At 40.8% G+C, this 22,032-nt stretch overlaps 1 protein-coding gene across 6 annotated transcripts in view; it reads left to right on the top strand.

The window, feature by feature from the left end:
• LOC122549858 (uncharacterized) overlaps window positions 1–22,032 on the top strand; it is a 127,914-nt gene that overhangs the window by 50,101 nt on the left and 55,781 nt on the right. For all 6 annotated transcript variants that reach the window (XR_015757192.1, XR_015757191.1, XR_015757190.1 and 3 more), the window contains exons 11-14: window positions 5,353–5,489; window positions 9,336–9,443; window positions 17,925–17,997; window positions 20,137–20,280. Coding sequence is in view for 3 of the 6 variants with exons in the window: in XM_087987163.1 (XP_087843289.1) it covers window positions 5,353–5,489; window positions 9,336–9,443; window positions 17,925–17,997; window positions 20,137–20,280 (462 nt within the window). In the remaining 3 variants the exon portion in view is untranslated. The remainder of the gene's footprint in view (window positions 1–5,352; window positions 5,490–9,335; window positions 9,444–17,924; window positions 17,998–20,136; window positions 20,281–22,032) is intronic.

Below are 22,032 nucleotides of genomic sequence, written 5' to 3' on the forward strand. Positions count from 1 at the left end.
TCCCCCTCACTGTCACCCATCTGTCTGCAATCTTTGGAGTTAATACTTCCCTAAAGCTCCGATCTATGACCCCCTCTGCCTCCCGAATGATCCTAAGTTCATCCAACTCCAGCTCCAGTTCCCTACACGGTCTTGGAGGAGCTGGAGATGGGTGCACTTCCTGCAAGTGTAATCAGCAGGGACGTCCATGGCATCCCTCACCTCAAACATGTTGCAAGAGGAACATTGCACTGCCTTCACTGCCATCCTTCTAAAAGTAACCTTTTTTTAAAAAAAAATACTGGGTCTAAAGAATAGAACAAGCAAAATGCAGCACTTACCTGCTTACCACAACGAGTCTTATTATTAGGTTAGAGGAGGAGTGAGGCTGGGAGGCTCTACCTCTGTAGTGCCTCGGGTTCTTCTCTTGCGTGCTTTCATAGGGAAAAAACCTACCCGGCTGCCGCTCTGGTCTTCGTCACTTCCCCCTGCTGCTCCCGCTCTTTCTGTGAAGAGAAAAGAAAAAAAACACCGCTGCCCGCTACCGGTAAGTAATTTTAAAATAAACTGTCTCACCTTAGCTGTAGCCTTCCGGGTTCCTTTAAACTCTGCTGCTGCTCTCACTCAAAAATCGCACATAAATGGGTCATTTTGCATTGGTTTATAACGTGTTGAGTGTCACACGGATTAGTGTTGAGGCCTGAACTATTTATAGTTCATATTAATGAATTTGGATAAAGGAAGAAAATGTGGAATTGCTAAATTTGCCAAAGGACTTATACAGTAAGGTCCTAGGGAGTGTTGATGAACAAAGAGACCTTGGAGTGCAGGTTCATAATTCCTTGAAAGTAGAGTCACAGGTAGATAGGATAGTGATGAAGGCGTTTGGTATGCTTTCCTTTTATTGGTCAGAATATTGAGTACAGGAGTTGGGAGGTTATGTTATGGTTGTACAGGACATTGGTTAGGCCACTGTTGGAATATTGCATGCAGTTCTGGTCTCCTTCCTATCGGGAGGATGTTATGAAACGTGAAAGGGTTCAGAAAAGATCTACAAGGATGTTGCCAGCGTTGGAGGATTTGAGCTATAGGGAGAGGTTGAATAGGCTAGGGCTGTTTTCCTAGGAGCGTCGGAGGCTGAGGGGTGGCCTTATAGAGGTTTACAAAATTATGAGGGGCATGGACAGGATAAATAGACAAAGTCTTTTCCCTGGGGTGTGGGAGTCCAGAACTAGAGGGCATAGGTTTAGGGTGAAAGGGGCAAGATATAAAAGAGACCTAAGGGGCAATGTTTTCACACAGAGGGTGGTACGTGTATGGATTGAGCTGCCAGAGGAAGTGATGGAGGCTGGTACAATCGCAACATTTAAAAGGCATTTGGATGGGTATATGAATAGGAAGGGTTTGGAGGGATATGGGCCAGGTGTTAGCAGGTGGGACTAGATTGGGTTGGGATATCTGGTCAGCATGGACGGGTTGGACCAAAGCGTCTGTTTCTATGCTGTACATCTCTATCTCTATAAGCTCTGAAGAGAACGTAGTTCTACAAAGGGTTAAGGGAGTAAATAAAAAATGGCAGATGGAATATGATATGAAAAGTTTGGCAGAAATAGTAGAAGAGCAGTAAATTATTTAAATGGAGAGATTGTAGAATCTTTGAAGTCTAGAGGCATCTAGGTGTTCTAATACATGAATAACAAAAATGATTAAGAAAGCAAATGGAATATTATTGTTTATTGCAAGGGAAATAGAATACAGAAGTAGGGATGTTGTGCAGCAGTTCCACAGTGTGTTACTGAGATAACATCTGGAATATTGCACACAATTTTGGTCTCCTGATTTAAGAATGGATATAATTGTGTTAGAAGCAGCTCAGAGAAAGTTCACTCAACTGGTGCCTGATATGAGGGTATTATTTATGAGGAAGATTGGATAGGCTGGCCCTGTGTGCAGTGGGGTCTAGAAGAAGTGCTGGTGATCTTACGTCTCAATAAGAACGTGAGGGACTTGAAAAGATGTTTGTTGGAAGGCTTTTCCCCCTTGTGGTGGAGACCAGAGCCAAAGGTGAAAGCAGGATCATTAAATATCTTTAAGGCAGAAGTACATATGAAATAACAACACAGAGGCCGGTATCCTGTCACCAAGTCACCCTTTATTTATTTGTGCACAATACACTGGTCAGGCAGCTCAAAGTCAGTCCCCTGAACTGAGGAGATTCTAAATCTGGTTATATTGGTTAGCCAGTCAGCTTTCCTAATTGGCCCAGATTAACAACCCCAATTGAGGATCTCATAGTCAACGAGGTCCAGCTGGTTCCAGTCACTACAACATAAAAGGTTTATTAATTGAGAAGTTTTTTTATTGGCGAGGTGGGAATGTGGATGTAAGTTCATATGGTGACTTGTGAATAAGACTACTTTTTCCCCTGCTCTTGTTAGAAGAGAGAATGTTCAGACCCGGTAGAGGTGTTTTATAGATCTGCAAGTATCAATGCTTGGGCTTCAGCCATTTACAACCAACATTAATGACTTAGATGAAGAATATGTCACTCAAACCTCTAGCAGTTTCAACCCCAAGTAATGAGACCATGGAATTGAGTTTTGGGACATTTGATGGCCATATATCTAATTGTTTAAATTAAACCTTTCTTCTAGTGGCCTGTTGTAAGTAACATTGCTGATTATAGAAAATTAGGTGTTGTAATACGGAGAGAAGAGGATGCAAAAGTTAATTATTAACTTTGTGAGTGGCAACAATGTGCAAGGTGGAATATAATCCAGGGAAAACTAAAGTTACCTACTTCAGTAGGAAAAGTAGAAAAGCAGGATGTTTTCTTAATGGTAAGAGACTAGAAAATGTTGGCTTTGAGAGAGACCTGGGAATCTTTGTATACAAATTATAAAGTTAACCTGCATATAAAGTGAACAATTAAGAATTTGGGGTGTTGGCATTTATTGTAGAGGATATAGAGTATAATAGCAAAGAATTATTACTAGAATTATTTAGGGCTTTGGTAAGTCCACAGCGCAAGTACTTTGTGTAGCTTTGGCCTCCTTACTGAATGAAAGATACGTTTGCCTTTGAGGCAGTACATCAGACGTTCACTAAATTGATCTTTGTGTTGAGCAGCTTATTGAAAGCAGAGCAACTGAAAATTCCCGAAAGAGGTGATCTTATTTAGACATAAAAATTTTTTAAGGGGCGTAGCAAGGAAGATGCTGGATTCATGGCCAAGGAAGCTAGAGAAAGGGAATCTCACACTCTGAATAAGGGGAAACTATTTAGAATGACAAGAAATGTACTCGCTCATGGTGGTTGAATCTTTAGAATTCTCTTTCCCTGAGGTCTATGTTTGGTCATTGTGTTCAAATTGGAATTGACAGATTTTTTTGGAAGTGTACCAAGTGATGTGTTGGTAAGGAAGTGTAGTTGATGTTTATGATCAGCCATAATTGAATTGAATGGCAGAAGATTTGAATAGTCTGTTGCTCCTATTTCTTTGTTTAAAATCATACAGTTTATGTAAAGCAAACTGTTTTCAAAAAAACAAGGATAAATCAGTGGCACTGCTTTAAAGTGAGTAGCAAAAGAAACGGAGGTGAAATGAGAAAAAAATGTTTTTATGCAAGAAAAGGTTCACATTGAATGTACGACCTGAAAGGATGGTAGGAACAGATTCACTAGTGGCTTTCTGAATAGAAGGGGCATAACTTAAAGGAGATAACTTCACAGGGAAGCAGGACTAATTGAATTACTTTTCAGAAGGATCAATGCAAAGGTTGAATGGTTATTTCTTATGCTGCACTAATTAATAATTTGTGTGTTATCTAAAATTCTTAAGTTGAATTATTTAGGGAACCATATGAAAAATGGGTAGGTGCTGGAAATGCATTCATTATAAAAATTGTGTATAAATAAAATTTAAGGAACAGGTAATGCTGTAAAAAGATAACAATTTTCTAAGTCCTTTGCAAGGCCAAAATGGCATCTCAGTTTATTATCAGTCTTAGCCAAATTTGAAATAACTGGCAAAAATACAGGGAAAGAAAACCTAAGATTTAAGTGTGTGTCCAAAGACAAGTGACAGAGTAAACCTGCACTGTCATTTTCAATTGATTGCTGAATGGGAAGTTACATAATCTGTTTGGGAGGAAGATTCCCCATTATTACATCCCAGAAATGCTATTTTTGAAGTTCACATTACAGCATCACTGGGTGGAAATGCTTATAGAGGATGGTACTACAGATTAGTGTTATTGATAGGTGGATGGACTCTGCATTTGGAGCTTGTAGGTGTAGACTCTGTGAAGACACATTCTAGAGATTGTAAGATGTGACAATATTTGTTGTCCCTAATGGATGCAGCCAATCAGACTATGTGACTGATGATTATCCTGGTATTGCACACCTGACATTTTGTAGTAACATGTAAAACACAATACTTGATGCAAATGCTTCAGCAAAACCTTGTAGCGGTTATAAAATTATGCCATTGAATCTGCTGTTAGAAATCTATTTTTGAGATTCCACATTCACCGACGAAAATGAAATATTGTTGATAAGAGAGATTTGCAGCAGGAGAACTTTCTCTTGCATGTATCAAAAAATGCAACTTTCACACAATTGCAACAATTTGATGCTTATACGAAGTTCACTGCCAGGTATGTAGGCCGAATGCTGCACTGGATATGAATATTATTTCAAAATGATGTGGTCCCATTATATAAGTTGGGAAAAGTTGTGAAAGTTGCTATAATGACATTACTTTTATCTTTGATTGGGATACTATATGGTTCCCTTATTTCAAGTGGAGTTCAAATACATACACAACAAAAGTCTTCTTCAACTCCATTAATCTGCTTAAATTATCCCACACAGGCTTATTGAACAAAGAAATCTGCCTAAAACCTCGGGTTTCAGATTTTGCAATGGGGTGAACATATAATGGAGTTGTCCTGAGGAAAGGTCACTGGACCTGAAACATTCTCTCCACAGATGCTGCTAGACTTGCTGAGATTTTCCAGCAATTTCTGCTTTTGTTTCTGATTTCCAGCATCTGCAGTTCTTAGTTTTTATTGTGAACTTGTAAATCTTGGGTTGATGTCAGGTTGTTTGGCGATTTTATTAGTTCAAAATAGAAAGAATATAGAAAGCGTGAAAATATTCAATCTGTATGAAATGGCTCTAATATATATTGTTACAAATTCATCCCCACCCCCCGCCAAGTTTCTCAAACTTATTTGCTTTGTTACTTATGGGCAAACTCTCCAAATTGTGGAGATTATATGCCCAATTTTTTTTGGCATCAAATCCTAAGCTCTTACCTTTTGATGGACTGATGGAGTAATGATATTTATTTATTTGTATCTGCAGGGTTGGATTTTGTGACTGAATACCATTATCGAGGAAAAGATGAACCATATTATTACTGTGAACTGTGCACTTGTGAATTGCCTCTTCAGTGTGTTCTGGCACATATCTTTGGACTTAAGCACAAGATGCGTTATGTAGTATGTATATGTTGTCTAAATATGCCATGTTTTAAAAATATTTATTCCAGAAACATCAGGGGAGGTGGTGGCTTAGAGGTATTATTGCTTGTTAATCCAGAGAACCTGGTAATGCTTTGGGGACCTGTGTTCAAATCCCGCCACAGTGGATAGTGGAAATTGATTTCAATAAAAAATTCTGGAATTAAGAGTCTAAAGATGACCATGACTATTGATTGTCAGAAAAACCCCTCTGGTTTGTTAATATCTTTTAGGGAGGGAAATTGCCAATCTTACTTGGTCTGGCCTACATGTGACTCCAGACCCATAACAATGTGGCTGACTCTTAACTGCCCTATGGGCAATTAGGATGGGGAATAAATTTTGGCCTAGCCTGTGATGTCCACATCCTGTGAATGAAAACAATCATTTGTGCGGTTGAGATTTTTAAGAAAATCAGTTTGAACTGTTCAAAAATATTGTGATTGCCACGTTATTATTGAGATGATAGTGTACACAGTCACTAAGCTGGACTGCCAAGAAATGTTAGGGTACGCTGGCAGAAATCTCAAAAAATGATTGGATGTAGTCATCTTCATGAAATTATGCTTCAATGTTGCTTATTTATTTGTATCATGGATGTATTTGACAAGGAAAATGATGAAAAGTTTATTTGTTTTAAAAAAGGAAAATGAATGAATAATTGAATAAAATCGATAATGTCTTGCTTGCAAAACATAATTTCAATTTGGTTACTGAATATATTTTAGTTCTGTAGTTCTTACACCATTATCACTCTTGGATTTTAAAAAAAGAAGTTCTTGGAATGTGATTGTTGGATATTGCAATCTCTGTTTGGCCTTTGAAGAAGTGGTAGTAAGCTTTCTTTTTGACCCACTGCAGTCCACATGGTGCAAGTATACCCACTGAACAGGATCTTTTACTCATAAGGGGAAAATCCCAGGATTTTAATTTCGCAGCTGTGAAGGAATAAAACCATGGTTCCATGCCAGAATATTGAGTAATTTGGAGAGGAATTTGCAGATTGCTGTATTCCCATGTGCATACTATCCGTATCCCGTTAAGTGGCAGACCTTATATTATGGAAGGTGCTGTTAAGAGGCTTGACAAGTCACTGCAGTGCATCTTATAGATGGTAAATGTTGCTTCCATTGTGTTCTGCTCATGGAGTAGGGAGAGTGAATTTTTAAGTTGGTAGATGGGGTGCAAATTAAGTTGTTTTTATGATTGGTTCAAGCTTTTGTTGGTGCTGAACTCAGGCAAATTGAGAATGTTCCTGGCATTTTTAAAACACACTCTTGGGATATTGGCATTACTGCTCAGGCCAGCATTTATTGCTCAGCCATAGTTGCCCATGAGAAGGTGGTGGTGAGCTGCTGCTTTGAACTGCTGCATCCATATGCTGTAGGTAGACCCATAATTCCATTTGGTTGGAAATTCCAGGATTTTGACCCAGCCACAGTGAAGGGGTGACAATATATTTCTAACTTGGGAAGGTGAGTGGCTTGGAGGGGAAATACAGGTGGTAGTGTCGGCTGGTCTTGTCCTTCGAGATGGAAGTGATTACAGATTTGAAGATGCTGTCTAAGGGTCTTTGGGGAGTTTCTGAAGTGCATCTTATAGATAGCACACACTACTGCTACTGAGTGTCAGTGGAGGTTGATTCTGTATTTATGGAAATATAGATAGCGGACATTGGGAAGTCAGGAGAGGTGAGTTACTCGCTACGGAGTTCCCAGTCCGTGACCTATTCTTGTCACTACTAAGGCTGGTTGAGGTAACTTTTTTTTTTGATCATTGGTAACCTTCAGGGTCTTGGTGGTGGAGAGTTTGTGATGGTAATGCTGTTGAATGTCAAGGATAATTGGTTAGATCGAGTCTTGGCTCAGATGGTCATATCCTGGCTTTTGTGTGGTACTAATATCACTCCTCAATCCAAACTGAATGTGACTCAGGTTCTGCTGCATATGGGGATAGGCTGCTTGGGTATTCACTTACAACTGTTCATAACATATGTAGTATCTGTGACAAATATCAGACGTGTGATTGAATATTCTCCACTTACCTGGATAATTGCAGCTCCTAAAACACAAGCTTGAAACCATCCAGAGCAAAGCAAACTTTATTAGCACCCCATCTAGCAACTTTCACTGTCACTGGTGCATGGTGGAAGCAGTACTTACTGTATCACTGCAACCTATCAAACTTCCTTCAGAACCTTTCAAACCCACCGCCACCTACAGGGACAACAGATATATGGGAATACCATGCAAACAAAGCACACCAGTAGGCCACTTGACCCTCAAGGCTATTCCACCATTTAATAAGATCATGGCTGATCTGAATTTAACTTCAACTGTACATTCCTGCATATCCTTGATGAGAACCTATGTGCTTGTGCCTTAAAAACAATTAAAGATTCTGCGTCCACTTTGTGGAAGGGAATTCCAAATTCAACCACATGCAGCCCTCTGAGAGGAAAATAAAAGTTTTTTGTCATTTTTGTTTTGAGTGGGCAACCCTTTTTATGGGCACAAGTTCTAAATCCTTCTAACAGGAGAAAGTGTTCATACTAGACTGACTCCTAGATGGCAGGACTGAGATATGAAAAGAGAATGGATTATTTTGAAGTATATTTACTGTAGTTTAGCTGAAGAGAATCTCATGGAACTGCGTACAATTCTCTCAAAACTCAAGGGTAAATGCATGAAGGATATTCCCGTTGACCAGGGAGTCCAGAACCAGGAGTTGTAGCCTGAGACAGTCCATTTGGGACTGAGATGAAGAGAAATATTTTCACCCAGAGTGTGGAAGTCTGTCATAGAAAGCAGTTGAGGCCAAAACATTGAATGTTTTCAAGGAGATGGATATATATAATTTGAGTTAAAGGGTCAAAAGTGCAAAAGCTGGAACAAGTTACTGAGTTGGATGATCAGCCATGATCATATTAAATGGTATAATCAGCTCAAAGGGTTGAAATGCCTACTCCTGTTCTTATTTTTCTGTTTCTATACTATCAGCATCCACCCAAGTTCTCTCAGGATCTTATATATTTAAGTTATGTCTGACTCTTCGAATCTCTGGATGATAAAATCATTAGGTCTCGCCTTTCCTTAGAAGACAATTAGCTCATTCTGGATATGTTAGTCTAGTAAACCTTCTCTGACCTGCTTCCAGTGCATTAGCATCCTTCCATAAATATGTTGACCAATACATCTGTGCACAGTAGTTCAAATGCGGTCTCACTGATGAAGCATAACATCCCTACTCTTAGGTTAATTCCCCTTACACTAAGCTTTAATATTTTGAGCTTTGCCACCACACAAATATTCCTACCAACCCACATAACATCCTGCTATGTTAAAGGTGATGAGAATAATTTAATGTAACGAATTAAAAGTTTTGAATATTAGTACTTATTAGAATGAGGATGATTTTTCTTCCCCACCCTCACCAACACCCCATCCCCAAGCATTCCTCCCATTGTATTATTACCTGGCACTACCACTATTTTTGCTGCCAGTTTTACAACTGAACATTTAGGTAATACTTTTGAATAAGAATAACAACCTTACCTTTCAAGCAGTCTAAGTAAATAAGTGAGTTAGCTTTCCAGTAGGAAGGACTTAAAGCTCAAAGGTGAACATACTATATCAGTATGGTAGTGTAGTCCAACAATTTAAATCAAGCTGCTAAAACACTGAACATAGTCAATATTGCTTATCTTAACTGAAAAATGCTCAATCTTTGTGATGCATCTTATTTGCCAGGGTCATTTGTGAGTTATTCTGAAATGTTCATAACTACTGGTAATTCTCTATTCATGAGATTTGTTTTTTTTTCTAGAGAAAGAGGCATCCAGAGATATTGAAATTGAATGTAGGAAAATATAAAACAATTGTCAAGAAGAAAGCAATTGAAATTGAAAAGACAGATGGCAGAGGAAGGGTGAGGGTAAGTACACCTCGTGATGTGCTCATTATTAGGAGCAAATGAAATCCGTGAAAATAATAAGACAGCTTTGATTAACTGCCTGACCACTATTTGAGGGTGAACTGTATTGTTCATGACCTTCATGTCCTTTATGTCCTTTTTGACCCTATTTTTGGTGAGCTATGGAGGCTCCTAGTGTAATGATACCTGAAATTTAATATTTTCATCCTTGTATTCTAATTAGTCCTTGACCATACTGTATTCTGTTTTGGTAGCTTTATTCAGCTCTCCAAGAATTGTGTTCTTAATTCTGACCTCCTGCGCATCCCTGATTATCTTTGCCTCATCAGTTAATTATGCCTTTTGCTTTCCAAATCCAAACTTTGGAATCCCGTTTCCATACTCTCTCTCTCTCCACACTCTGTCATCTAGAAAGACACTTGTGACTACGAGTTAAGCTGGATTTGGACTGAATTTTCTTTTTGTTTAGAGAGCAGCTTGAGATTTTATCAGCAGCTGCTTTTCGAATTTTTTTCAGATCCATTTGGTTTTTAGTTGTTCTTCTATGTTCTCACCGATTCCTTTATTAAGTGATGCAGTAAGGTAATATATACAATGTTTGACATTTGGTCGTGGAGAACTTGAGTATTGCTGAAAGAAAACACATTTTGTCAAAAGTCTTTTATCTTGTGCTCATTGGGACAATTTGTAAGAATACCAATTTAAGGGAATACAAACATTTATATTGAATGAGAGAAGGGTACTAATTGTTGCCAGTGGACTGATAAATACAGGTGTTGCCATGGAGAATGCACTACTTGATGCTGATTGACAATTAATTACCAAGCTTTTTTAAAATTTTAAACAAGGCAGGTTTCATTCTGCTCAGAGCATTGCACTGAGAAATAAACCAGTAAATATCTATTTTGTTGGGTTGGAAGAGGTGCAATGGGTGTATGTTCTTTTTGTCTTCCTCCGTGTGTTAATGCCTGTACCTTCCATCATATACAAGTGTGCCCTATTGCAAGCCTAACTGATTCCAAAATTATTATAGACCTGGCAGTAAACTGTCAATCTGGTTAACTGGTTCATTCCCCATGCCAATGCTTCCATCATTCAGAGTCCATTTGCTAGCCAGTCTGTATTCTTTTGTCATACAGTATCAATGTTGATTCTCCCCTATGTTGTTTGTTATGAAGGTATAAAGGATACTGTACCTTCAAGACAGTTGAAAAGCTAGCAAGGACTTAAAGAAGCACACAAGAGTACTGAACAATTTAAAATTTAACATTTGGTAAAACAGCTAGCAGTACCTGTATTGCTATGAGACAAAAACAAATTCAGATTTGGCCAATCAGTTTAAATTATGCCCCAAGATGCCAAATGCCATTCAAGTTTGAATTTAGTATTTTGACAATATTAAAACCAATGAAACGATCCGATGTATTCGGGTATAAATATCAGACATTTTGAATAGTCAGCCAGACCGGCAAAGAGAACTGCCAAGCTACCAACAAATATAAGCTACCCACAGAACAGCTCTCTTAAAGGTACTTCTATCTATCACCAACCTGTGAAACAGAATCCCTAAGAAGAAAAGTTAAAGGAAAATCTACAGAGGGCACTCGGCAAGGTGACTGTTTTTAAACATGAATTTATTTTGTAAATCGTAATCGGGATTTTTTTTTAAAATCGGGCCAGCATTGTAGAGGAGCAGTTAAAAGTTATGTTCGGAGAAGTGAGTTGTAAATAGTTGTTAGTTAATTATTCTCTGTTAGACTTCAAAAAAAAGTTGTAAATTTTTACTTTACTTAGTGACTTTTGGGATAGTTCTTTGCCTTGAATTTGACAGATTATAGCACGGGGTGAATCTTTTGTGTTGCTAGTTTAAATTAGCAGAAAGTTTTACCCCCTGTTGTAACATGTTACACTTGCAAAATATCTTGATCTGTGCAAGATACAAAGCTTCAGTGTTCATTTTCAATAATATTCTATTTTATTTTTGGTTTCCTTCCCTCGATATGAGACTCTCTGGAAATAGCCTGCTCCTGCGCCTATAAGCCTATTTCAACCTACTGACTCTGCTGTGCCATTCAGTTAGATCATGGCTGATCATACTCTTCAATGTCATATTTCCATCCTATGACTATAGCACTTTATGTTATTAGTATCTGGTCATCTTTCAATTTTTAGCTTGAACATGCTTAATGGTTGAGCTTTCATGGCCCTCTGAGGAGAAAATAAATCACTGCCATCTAGGTTGAGCGGTGATGAGATTCTTTGAGCTCAGCTTTAAATGGCCTACCTCTCATTGTTAGACTGTGTACTCTGATTCTAGACACACTAGCAAGGGGAAACATCATATTTCTAAAGTTAACTATGAATAATATGCTGATAATTGTGTCCCATTGTTTACAAGCTGTCTCAAAATGTTTAAATGTGTAAAATCCCAAAGAAAGGGGCAAAAATGACAAACTTGGCTGACTGCTACTCAAGACAAAAGGAATTCATACCAGGTTTTCTTCAATTACAGTTTGAACAGCTTTTTAAAAATAACACTTTAGTTCAACAATAACAGTGAAAAGAAGTTAAAAATCACACAACACCAGGTTATAGTCCACCAGACTTATTTGGAAGCACTAGCTTTCAGCGTGCCACTCCTTCATCAGGTCGTTATGGAGGTTAAAATCATCTTAACTTCCACAACCACCTGATGAAGGTGCGGCACTCCGAAAGCTAGTGCTTCCAAATAAACCTATTGGACTATAACTTGGTGTTGTGTGATTTTTAACTTTGTCCACCCCAGTCCAACAATGGCACCTCCAAGTCACAGTGAACAGAAGGAATTTTTAATTTATGCAACTTAAACTGTGCCCCTTCGAAACCCCAAATTCATTCAATTACAATAAAGACAGACAAAAAAAAGCAAAAGCTTGAACTGACAGTACACATAGTAAAAAAACATAATCAGGGTAAACATAGTTCTGAAGATCACAAGTTGACACACAAGGTAGAAAGTTATTTTTCTCACAGTCCTTTTGAGTTTTGTAATGCTGACATGCCATTGTCTGCAGGGTGATGGTCACTCTTCCGTTTGAGGGTCAGCTGGTGAACTTGGGTCTTGTGAGAATTCTTTCTTTTGAGATATCTTGGTATTTGTCATTTTTATTCCGATGCACGCCAGTGAAAGGTGAGTTTCTTGTATGCAGGCTGTGGAAGTCTCTTTCTCTTTCCTTTTTGTACTTATTACTTTAACACTACAGCTCAACCAATCGGAGAAACGTTGTCAGGCAGAATTACCTCACATTGAATGCCATTTCAGTCTCTTTCTTCCTCTTACTGCTCGCAAAAAGCAACATTGTATTACGTAGCTCAGCAATATGCAATACTTGATTTTCAGGTTGCAAAACTCTATACCAGTCCAACATCAATTCCATTTATAATTTCAGAAAAAATGTGGTCTCTTCCAGTATTAATGTCAACCCTGTACGAATTTTGTTAGTTTCAAAGAGATCACCTCTCATTCTTCAAAACTAGAAAATATGGGCTGGGTTTTTTCAGTCTTGCCTTGTAAGACAATCCTCCAATCTAAGGAATTTGTCAAATGAACATTAGTTGCGTGCCTCTGGCAAGTGTATTTTTTTCCTTGGATAAGAAGACTAAAACTGCAAAATATTTCATATGTGGTCTCACATAGGTTTCTGTGCAATTACAGCAAGGCATCATCACTCCTGAACTCAAATCAAAGAAACATAGAAAATAGGAGTTGCAGTAGGCCCTTTGAGCCGGCTAAACCATTCATTATTACTATGTCTGGTCATACAACTTTCTACACTGTTTCTGCTTTCTGCTGATTCCTTTGATCCCTTTATCCTAAGACTAATTCCTTGAAAACTTACAATGTTTTGGCCTGAATGCCTTTCTGTGGCAGAGAATTCCACAGACTCACCATTCTGAAGAAATTTCTCTTCATCTCAGTCCTAAATGGCCTGCCCTATATTCGTAGACTGTGATCTCTGGTTGTGGACTCTTCAGGATTATCCTTCGTGCGTTTACCCCATCAACTCATGTTAGAATTTTATTGTTTTCTCCGAGATGTCCCCTCATTCTTCTTGACTGCAGTTCATGCCCTTATCCTTAAGGCCAATATATGCTAATTTTTAGTGACTCGTGAAGAAGGACATCTAGGTCCCTTTGAGCATCAGCGTTTCACAACTTTTCACTGTTGGTATCGAATCAGTAGTATTAGAGGTACCATTCTACCAATAATCAATCAGTGAAAGTTGGCGATAGACACAAAATCAGAATTTCTGTGACACTGCAATCTGCATTGATTATAGAGATAAATTTATTGCAAAGCTGCAAAAACTATTAGTCATGGAGGGATTTGAAAATAGGGATAAAAGTGTTAAAACTAAAACCTTTCTAGGTTGTGAATAATTATAGGTAGGAGAAAGTGAGGTCTGCAGATGCTGGAGATCAAAGTTGAAACTTTATTGCTGGAACAGCACAGCAGGTCAGGCAGCATCCAGGGAACAGGAGATTCGACGTTTCGGGCACAGGCCCTTCTTCAGGAATGAGCAGAGAGTGTTCAGCAGGAGAAGATAAAAGGTAGGGAGGAGGGACTTGGAGGAGGGGAGTTGGAAATGTGATAGGTGGAAAGAGGTCAAGGTGAGGGTGATAGGTCGGAGTAGGGTGGAGGCGGAGAGGTCAAGAAGAAGACTGCAGGTCAGGAAGGCGGTGCCGGGCTGGAAGGATCCGGCTGAGACAAGGTGGGGGGAGGGGGGATGAAGAAACTGGTGAAGTCCAAGTTCATCCCCTGCGGTTGGAGGGTTCCCAGTCGGAAGATAAGACGCTCCTCCTCCGACCGTCGGGTTGTTGTGGTTTGGCGGTGGATGAGTCCAATGACCTGCATATCCTCGGTGGAGTGGGAGGGGGAGTTGAAATGCTGTGCCACAGGTTGGTTGGGTTGGTTCGTCCGGGTGGCCCAGAGGTGCTCCCTGAATCGCTCCGCAAGTAGGCGGCCTGTCTCCCCAATATAGAGGAGGCCACACCGGCTGCAGCGGATGCAGTAGATGATGTGGGTGGAGGTGCAGGTGAATCTGTGGCGGATATGGAAGTTTCCCTTGGGGCCTTGGAGAGAAGTGAGGGGGGAGGTGTGGGCGCAAGTGTTGCACCTCCTGCGGTTGCAAGGGAAGGTGCCGGGAGTGGTGGTTGGGTCGGTGGGGGGTGTGGATCTGACAAGGGAGTCGCGGAGGGAGTGGTCTCTACGGAAAGCTGATAGGGGAGGGGAGGGAAATATATCCTTGGTGCTGGGGTCTGTTTGGAGGTGGCGGAAGTGACGGCGGATGATGCGCTGTACATGGAGATTGGTGGGGTGGTAGGTGAGGACCAGTGGGGTTCTGTCCTGGTGGCGGTTGGAGGGGCGGGGCTCAAGGGCGGAGGAGCGGGAAGTGGAGGAGATGCGGTGGAGGGCACCGTCGACCACGTCGGGGGGGAAATTGCGGTCCTTGAAGAAGGAGGCCATCTGTGTTGTACGTATTTTGAACTGGTCCTCCTGGGAGCAGATGCGGCGGAGACGAAGGAATTGGGAGAATGGGATGGCGTTTTTACAGGGGGCAGGATGGGAGGAGGTGTAGTCCAGGTAGCTGTGGGAGTCGGTAGGTTTGTAGTAGATGTCCGTGTTGATTCGGTCGCCTGAACAATCCATCTTCCGCAACTACACTGGCCCCACCCCCCATCTTTTTCTTCGCTACATTGATGACTGTATCGGCGCTACCTCGTGCTCCCACGAGGAGGTTGAACAGTTCATCCACTACACCAACACCTTCCACCCCGACCTCAAATTCACCTGGACAGTCTCGGACTCCTCCCTCCCCTTCCTAGACCTTTCTGTTTCTATCTCAGGCGACCGAATCAACACGGACATCTACTACAAACCTACCGACTCCCACAGCTACCTGGACTACACCTCCTCCCATCCTGCCCCCTGTAAAAACGCCATCCCATTCTCCCAATTCCTTCGTCTCCGCCGCATCTGCTCCCAGGAGGACCAGTTCAAAATACGTACAACACAGATGGCCTCCTTCTTCAAGGACCGCAATTTCCCCCCCGACGTGGTCGACGGTGCCCTCCACCGCATCTCCTCCACTTCCCGCTCCTCCGCCCTTGAGCCCCGCCCCTCCAACCGCCACCAGGACAGAACCCCACTGGTCCTCACCTACCACCCCACCAATCTCCATGTACAGCGCATCATCCGCCGTCACTTCCGCCACCTCCAAACAGACCCCAGCACCAAGGATATATTTCCCTCCCCTCCCCTATCAGCTTTCCGTAGAGACCACTCCCTCCGCGACTCCCTTGTCAGATCCACACCCCCCACCGACCCAACCACCACTCCCGGCACCTTCCCTTGCAACCGCAGGAGGTGCAACACTTGCGCCCACACCTCCCCCCTCACTTCTCTCCAAGGCCCCAAGGGAAACTTCCATATCCGCCACAGATTCACCTGCACCTCCACCCACATCATCTACTGCATCCGCTGCAGCCGGTGTGGCCTCCTCTATATTGGGGAGACAGGCCGCCTACTTGCGGAGCGATTCAGGGAGCACCTCTGGGCCACCCGGACGAACCAACCCAACCAACCTGTGGCACAGCATTTCAACTCCCCCTCCCACTCCACCGAGGATATGCAGGTCATTGGACTCATCCACCGCCAAACCACAACAACCCGACGGTCGGAGGAGGAGCGTCTTATCTTCCGACTGGGAACCCTCCAACCGCAGGGGATGAACTTGGACTTCACCAGTTTCTTCATCCCCCCTCCCCCCACCTTGTCTCAGCCGGATCCTTCCAGCCCGGCACCGCCTTCCTGACCTGCAGTCTTCTTCTTGACCTCTCCGCCTCCACCCTACTCCGACCTATCACCCTCACCTTGACCTCTTTCCACCTATCACATTTCCAACTCCCCTCCTCCAAGTCCCTCCTCCCTACCTTTTATCTTCTCCTGCTGAACACTCTCTGCTCATTCCTGAAGAAGGGCCTGTGCCCGAAACGTCGAATCTCCTGTTCCCTGGATGCTGCCTGACCTGCTGTGCTGTTCCAGCAATAAAGTTTCAACAATAATTATAGGTAAGCAAGCAGGATATTTCAAGCTGTTTACAAATAAACTTAGCCAAAACAAAAATTGACACTGAGCCACAGATGGTCAAAGTCATTGTCGAGGAGTTCTGTTTCATGGAGAATATTGAAGGAACAGAAACAGAAGCTGAGAGGCTTGGGAAGGAAATTCTAAGGCTAAAGGACAATGTGACTAAAGGCATAGATGCCAATGGTGGAGCAATTAAAACTGAGGGTGGAGCAATTAAAAATGATTCCTGAGCGAGATGCCAGAATTGGAGGTACATGGATAACTCAGTGACTTGTAAAGCTGCAATATTTTATATAGAAATTAGCTAATTGAATTTCTCATAAAACCTATTTCTCATGATCAAAGGTGATTTTGATCCATAGTGGATATTCTGTCACCTATTGATCTTTTTACATCATGCATATTTTCCAGACAATTTAAATATTCCATTCCAGTACCTGATGAAGCATTTTGACACATTTTAGGGCATTTTTGCGTGCTAACTTTACTGAAAACAAACTTCAAATGAGTAAACATGTAAATGTAAATCCCTAATGTTTGCTTCTCTTGGTAGTGTTAAGTGTAGTATGGTGTTCCACCTATATACCATTTCACTAGAAGGCTACCTTTTAAAGTGAAATTTCTGGAATTCTGACTAGGTAAACCAAGTTGTTTCATTTAAACTGTGCTCTGTTTCAGCATTGATTTTTTTTTTATATAAAGGCATTTTTCAGATATCTGCAAGCATTACCTACAATTGCTTGGGACATGTTAAGAAATGAATTTGAACTTCTAAGCAGATCCCCAAACTTAATTCCGTAACTCCGTTGGTTTTGGAAGATGCAGCCATCAGGCATATGACTCGACTGATAATCTAAATCTAGATTTAACTGCTGCAATTCCATTTAAAACAGCAAAAATTCCAAGGGAAAAAACACATTTAAAATAGTCCTGTAGGATTTGAAAGATGACATACTTCTGTTTCAAGAAGAGAATTCCATTCATCCTTCAAATGATGTTGGATACCAGTCTAGCATATGAGAAGAGAGATCCTACAGGACACTCAGTCCAATATGTCGTGATACTTTACCTTTGGAATGACTTTTTCCACAATCTCACAGTGCTTAATTCTTATGTTGAATGATGCAAAACGATTGTTGCTTTAAAATTCTTAAAAGATATAATGAATATCATTGAGAAGATAAAATGAGTGATAAAAATCAAATTCAGTACAAAAATAATAAAACTACAGAAAAGTAGAGGCAATACTGTTTGAAATTCAGTCTTCTAAATGCACTAAAATTAGTGTTTTATGAGAACAACATTCGCCAACAAATTTTTTTTCTTCAAAGTGGAATATTTTTAAATTTCAGGTTATCCGCGATTATAATGGACCTGCACTTAGTGAGAAGATAGCTGGTGGGGCGATGTCATTTGAAGACGACGGTAAAGTACCAATGTTTGCTACTTTTAGATCATATGTAGAAGACTTAGTAAAAGATATGAAGGGGTGTGTGTGTTGCATTTTTAAAGACTTTAATTTTCAAGAGTTATCTTAGTTGTACATATATCAAATAATTTTGCCTTAAAGCATACTATGAGCTTAAATGAATTGAGCTAATGCAATTTCCATTCCTGAATGAGTACAGGAAGAGGAGTAAGGCAGATGGTCCTTTTGAGCCTGATTTCCATCGGCATCTAATCTGTGACTTTATACACCCACTTTTGCCTAATATTTTATGATTAACCAAAATCTAATAAGAACATAATGTAAGAACATAGGAAGTAGGACCAAGAGTATAGCTCCATGACATTCAATAATGTTACGTTCACTGAATCCCCCACTATCAACATCCTGGGGGTTACCATTAACCAGAAACTCAACTGGATTCATCACGTAACATAGTGGCTACGAGAGCCGGTCCAGAGGCTAGGGATACTACAGTGAGTACCTCACCACCTAACTCTCCAAAGCCTGTCCATCATTCAAAAGGCACAAGTCAGGAATGTGATGGAATTATTCCACTGGTCTGGATGGGTGCAGCTCCAACAATACTCGAGAAGCTTGACACCATCTAGGACAAAACAGCATTACATCCACAAGCATCGACTCCCTCCAACACCAATGCTCAGTAGCAGCAGTGTGTACTGTATGCAAGATGAGTTACAAAAATTCACTGAAGATCCTCAGACAGCACCTTCCAAGCCACTTTCATCAAGAAGGGTTAGGGTAGCAGAAACATAGGGACACCACCACCTGCAAGTTCCCCTCCAAGCCACTCACCATCCTGACTTTGAAATATATTGCCATTCCTTCACTGTTGCTGAGTCAAACTCCTGGAGTTCCCTCCCTAACGGCATTGTGGGTCAGCCCACGGCAGTTGGATTGCAGCAGTTCAAGAAGGCAGTTCACCACCACTTTCTCGGTGCCAACTAGGGATGGGCAATATATGCCGGCTAGCCAGCGATGTCCACACCCCACATATGAATTAAAAAAAAGTTGGAGTCTTTTTCCCAGGGTGGGAACTGAACTGTTATCCAGAGATCCAGGTAATGTTCCTGTGATTTGGGTTTGAATCCTGATGGTAGATTTTTAATCCAATTAAAAATATGGCTTTGATTGATGTCATGAAACCGTTGCTAATTGTTGGAAAAACCCATCTGGTTCATTAATGACCTTTTAGGGAAGGAAACTGCCATCCTTACCTAATCTGGTGTACATGTGACTCCAGACCCACAGCAATGTGGTTGACTCAGGGCAATGAGGGATGAGCAATAAATGCTAGCTCAACCAGTGATGCCCTCATCCTGTGAACGAATATAAAAGATGTCAAATGCTAAGATGCACTAGTTTAAGGTGAGAGATGAAAATTTAAAGGAGATGTGCAAGACAAGGTTTTTTTTTACACCGGATAGTAGGTGCCTAAAATGTGCTGCCAGGGGAGGTGGCAGAAGCAGAGATGAAAGCAAAGTTTTAAGAGGCATTTAGGTAGACACATGAACAGGCTGGGAACGGAGGAGTATGGACCATATGCAGGCAGGTGGAATTAGTTTAGAATGGCATCGTGAACATGGTGGCCGAAAGATCTGTTCCTGTGCTGGACTGTTCTAAGTTCTGTCACTTTATGTGTGGTGGTTTTCCTAATTATATTGATGCTTTACTTTCTGTGTGTACAATGGCTGATTATCAATAGGAGATGGCTGTAGTTGGTTAAAACCAGTATAGTAACAAACAAAATATAATGGCTGGCTGGCTTGTACAATTATATTCAACAAGTTGGGCAGCATCTGTGGATAGACAAAAAACAAATGAGTGTTTCATGCTGGTGATTCAGATTTCTAGCATCTGTAATATTTTATTATTGTATTACTGTCTAGCTCCATTGTAGCATATAAAAGGCAAGAGAATATTTTGTTTGTGTAGTGAAGCTATTAACAAGGAGTTTTACATTGCTGGTAAAGTAACCTGAACACCAGACCTGTTCTTTATATTTGATCCACTGCATGATAAATTTCAGGTTGTCAAATTTTATTTGCTTTTTCTTGAATTAAAAGTTCTGATTATTGACCAAGTGTGTTCATTAGATGTAGAAAGTGAGCTACCACTCGTAGGATACAGTTTTGAGCAAGACCAGAACACCAACATGGAAACCACCACCTCTCTTGATACTAGAACAAAAAGATCTACTACAAGCTCAAAACCATCCAACAGACTAAGTTGTTCAAAAGGTAAATTTTAATATCCTGTCTCAAAATTGAAATTCAATTTATTGTGTCACAAAGTAGAACATATTTTTGAAACTTGTTATGCTGCAAGTTCCCTGCAGTGGTAATCTGAGAGATCCAGCTAGTAGGTCTGCTGTCACATTTGTTAGGATTGGTAGTAAGCCATTTACCTGCTGGTTCCATGGCTTTTGACAGATAAATATACTTACAGAATTCGGAATGTCAGATGTTTGATTTGTACTCTTCTTCAGAAACCAGTGATGCACGTATCCATCAGTGTTTTGATTTTGAAATAGTTCACTATCATGTATGTTCTTGTGCTCTCCAAGTAAATTGGTCATCTTTTCCAGTTCTACATGATAGCATAATGTTCTGACTTAGTTCTGTGCAATTCTTCTCATGGTTGATTTTCCAGTTTCCTCTGCTTCATCATTGGCAAGAGATTCTTCATCCATCATGTCCTACATGCTTGAATTCTCTCAAGTATTTTTGTCTTGGATGATGTTGAGGACATATAGGGCAAAGCAGGAATTGTGAAGTTTAGCATATTGCCAAAATATTTCAGCTGATGGCTTCTGGCTGCAGGTTCTGATATCCCTCTTAATGTTTTCACATTTTAAATATCTTAGTTGTGATAATAATCATCATGTTTACAACAGCAAATGAATTTATATTGTGGCTTTAACATAGACTCTACTTTAAGGCATGTAAGTGAAAGAGAAAACTAATCCAAAAGAAAGGATTGACCAAACGTGTGGTTAAGACATTGTTTTTAGGTGTGTTTAAAGCAAGAGACTTGAATGTGTGAAGCTTAAAGTAAGGATGGGATTTCTAAGAACAGTGGCCTTGGAAAAACCTAAAGCCAGAGAAGGTCAATTAAGACATGGATGATGGATGCATAACATTTGATATGATATGGGATATGAGGAGCAGACTTTATGATGAACTGAAACATCAGATGATTGATGCAGGTCAGAGATGGTAACTTTGTTGTTCCTAGACATCTTGCAAAATGTCCATATTACAAAGGAGGAAGTGCTGAATGTCTTGAAACAAGTAAAGGTGGATAAATCCCCAGGACCTCATCAAGTGTACCCTAAAACTCTGTGGGAAGCTAGAGAAGTGATTGCTGGGCCTCTTGCTGAGATATTTGTATCATCGATAGTCACAGGTGAGGTGCCAGAAGACTGGAGATTGGCTAACATGGTGCCACTATTTAAGAAGGATGGTAAGGACAAGGCAGGGAACTATAGACCGGTGGGCCTGACGTCGGTGGTGGGCATGTTGTTGGAGGGAATCCTGAGGGACAGGATGTACACCAAAAGATGTGCAGGGTTAGGTGAATTGGCCATGCTAAATTGCCCGTAGTGTTAGGTAAGGGGTAAATGTAGGGGTATGGGTGGGTTTCGCTTCGGCGGGTCGGTGTGGACTTGTTGGGCCGAAGGGCCTGTTTCTACACTGTAATGTAATCTAATCTAATCTAATGTATTTGGAAAGGCAAGGACTGGTTAGGGATAATCAACATGGCCTTGTGTGTAGGAAATCATGTCTCACAAACTTGATTGAGTTTTTTGAGGAAGTAACAAAGAGGATTGATGAGGGCAGAGCAGTAGACATGATCTATATGGACTTCATTCAGTAAGGTGTTCGCCAAGGTTCCTCATGGGAGGCTGATTAGCTAGGTTAGAGCTCACAGAATACAGGGAGAACTAGCCATTTGGATACACAAGTGGCTCCAAAAGGTAGAAGACAGAA

The sequence above is a fragment of the Chiloscyllium plagiosum genome, unplaced genomic scaffold (assembly GCF_037043375.1).
Source record: "Chiloscyllium plagiosum isolate Xiang-an unplaced genomic scaffold, Cpla_swu_hap1 HiC_scaffold_5, whole genome shotgun sequence".
In the NCBI taxonomy this organism is placed as follows: Eukaryota; Metazoa; Chordata; class Chondrichthyes; order Orectolobiformes; family Hemiscylliidae; genus Chiloscyllium; species Chiloscyllium plagiosum.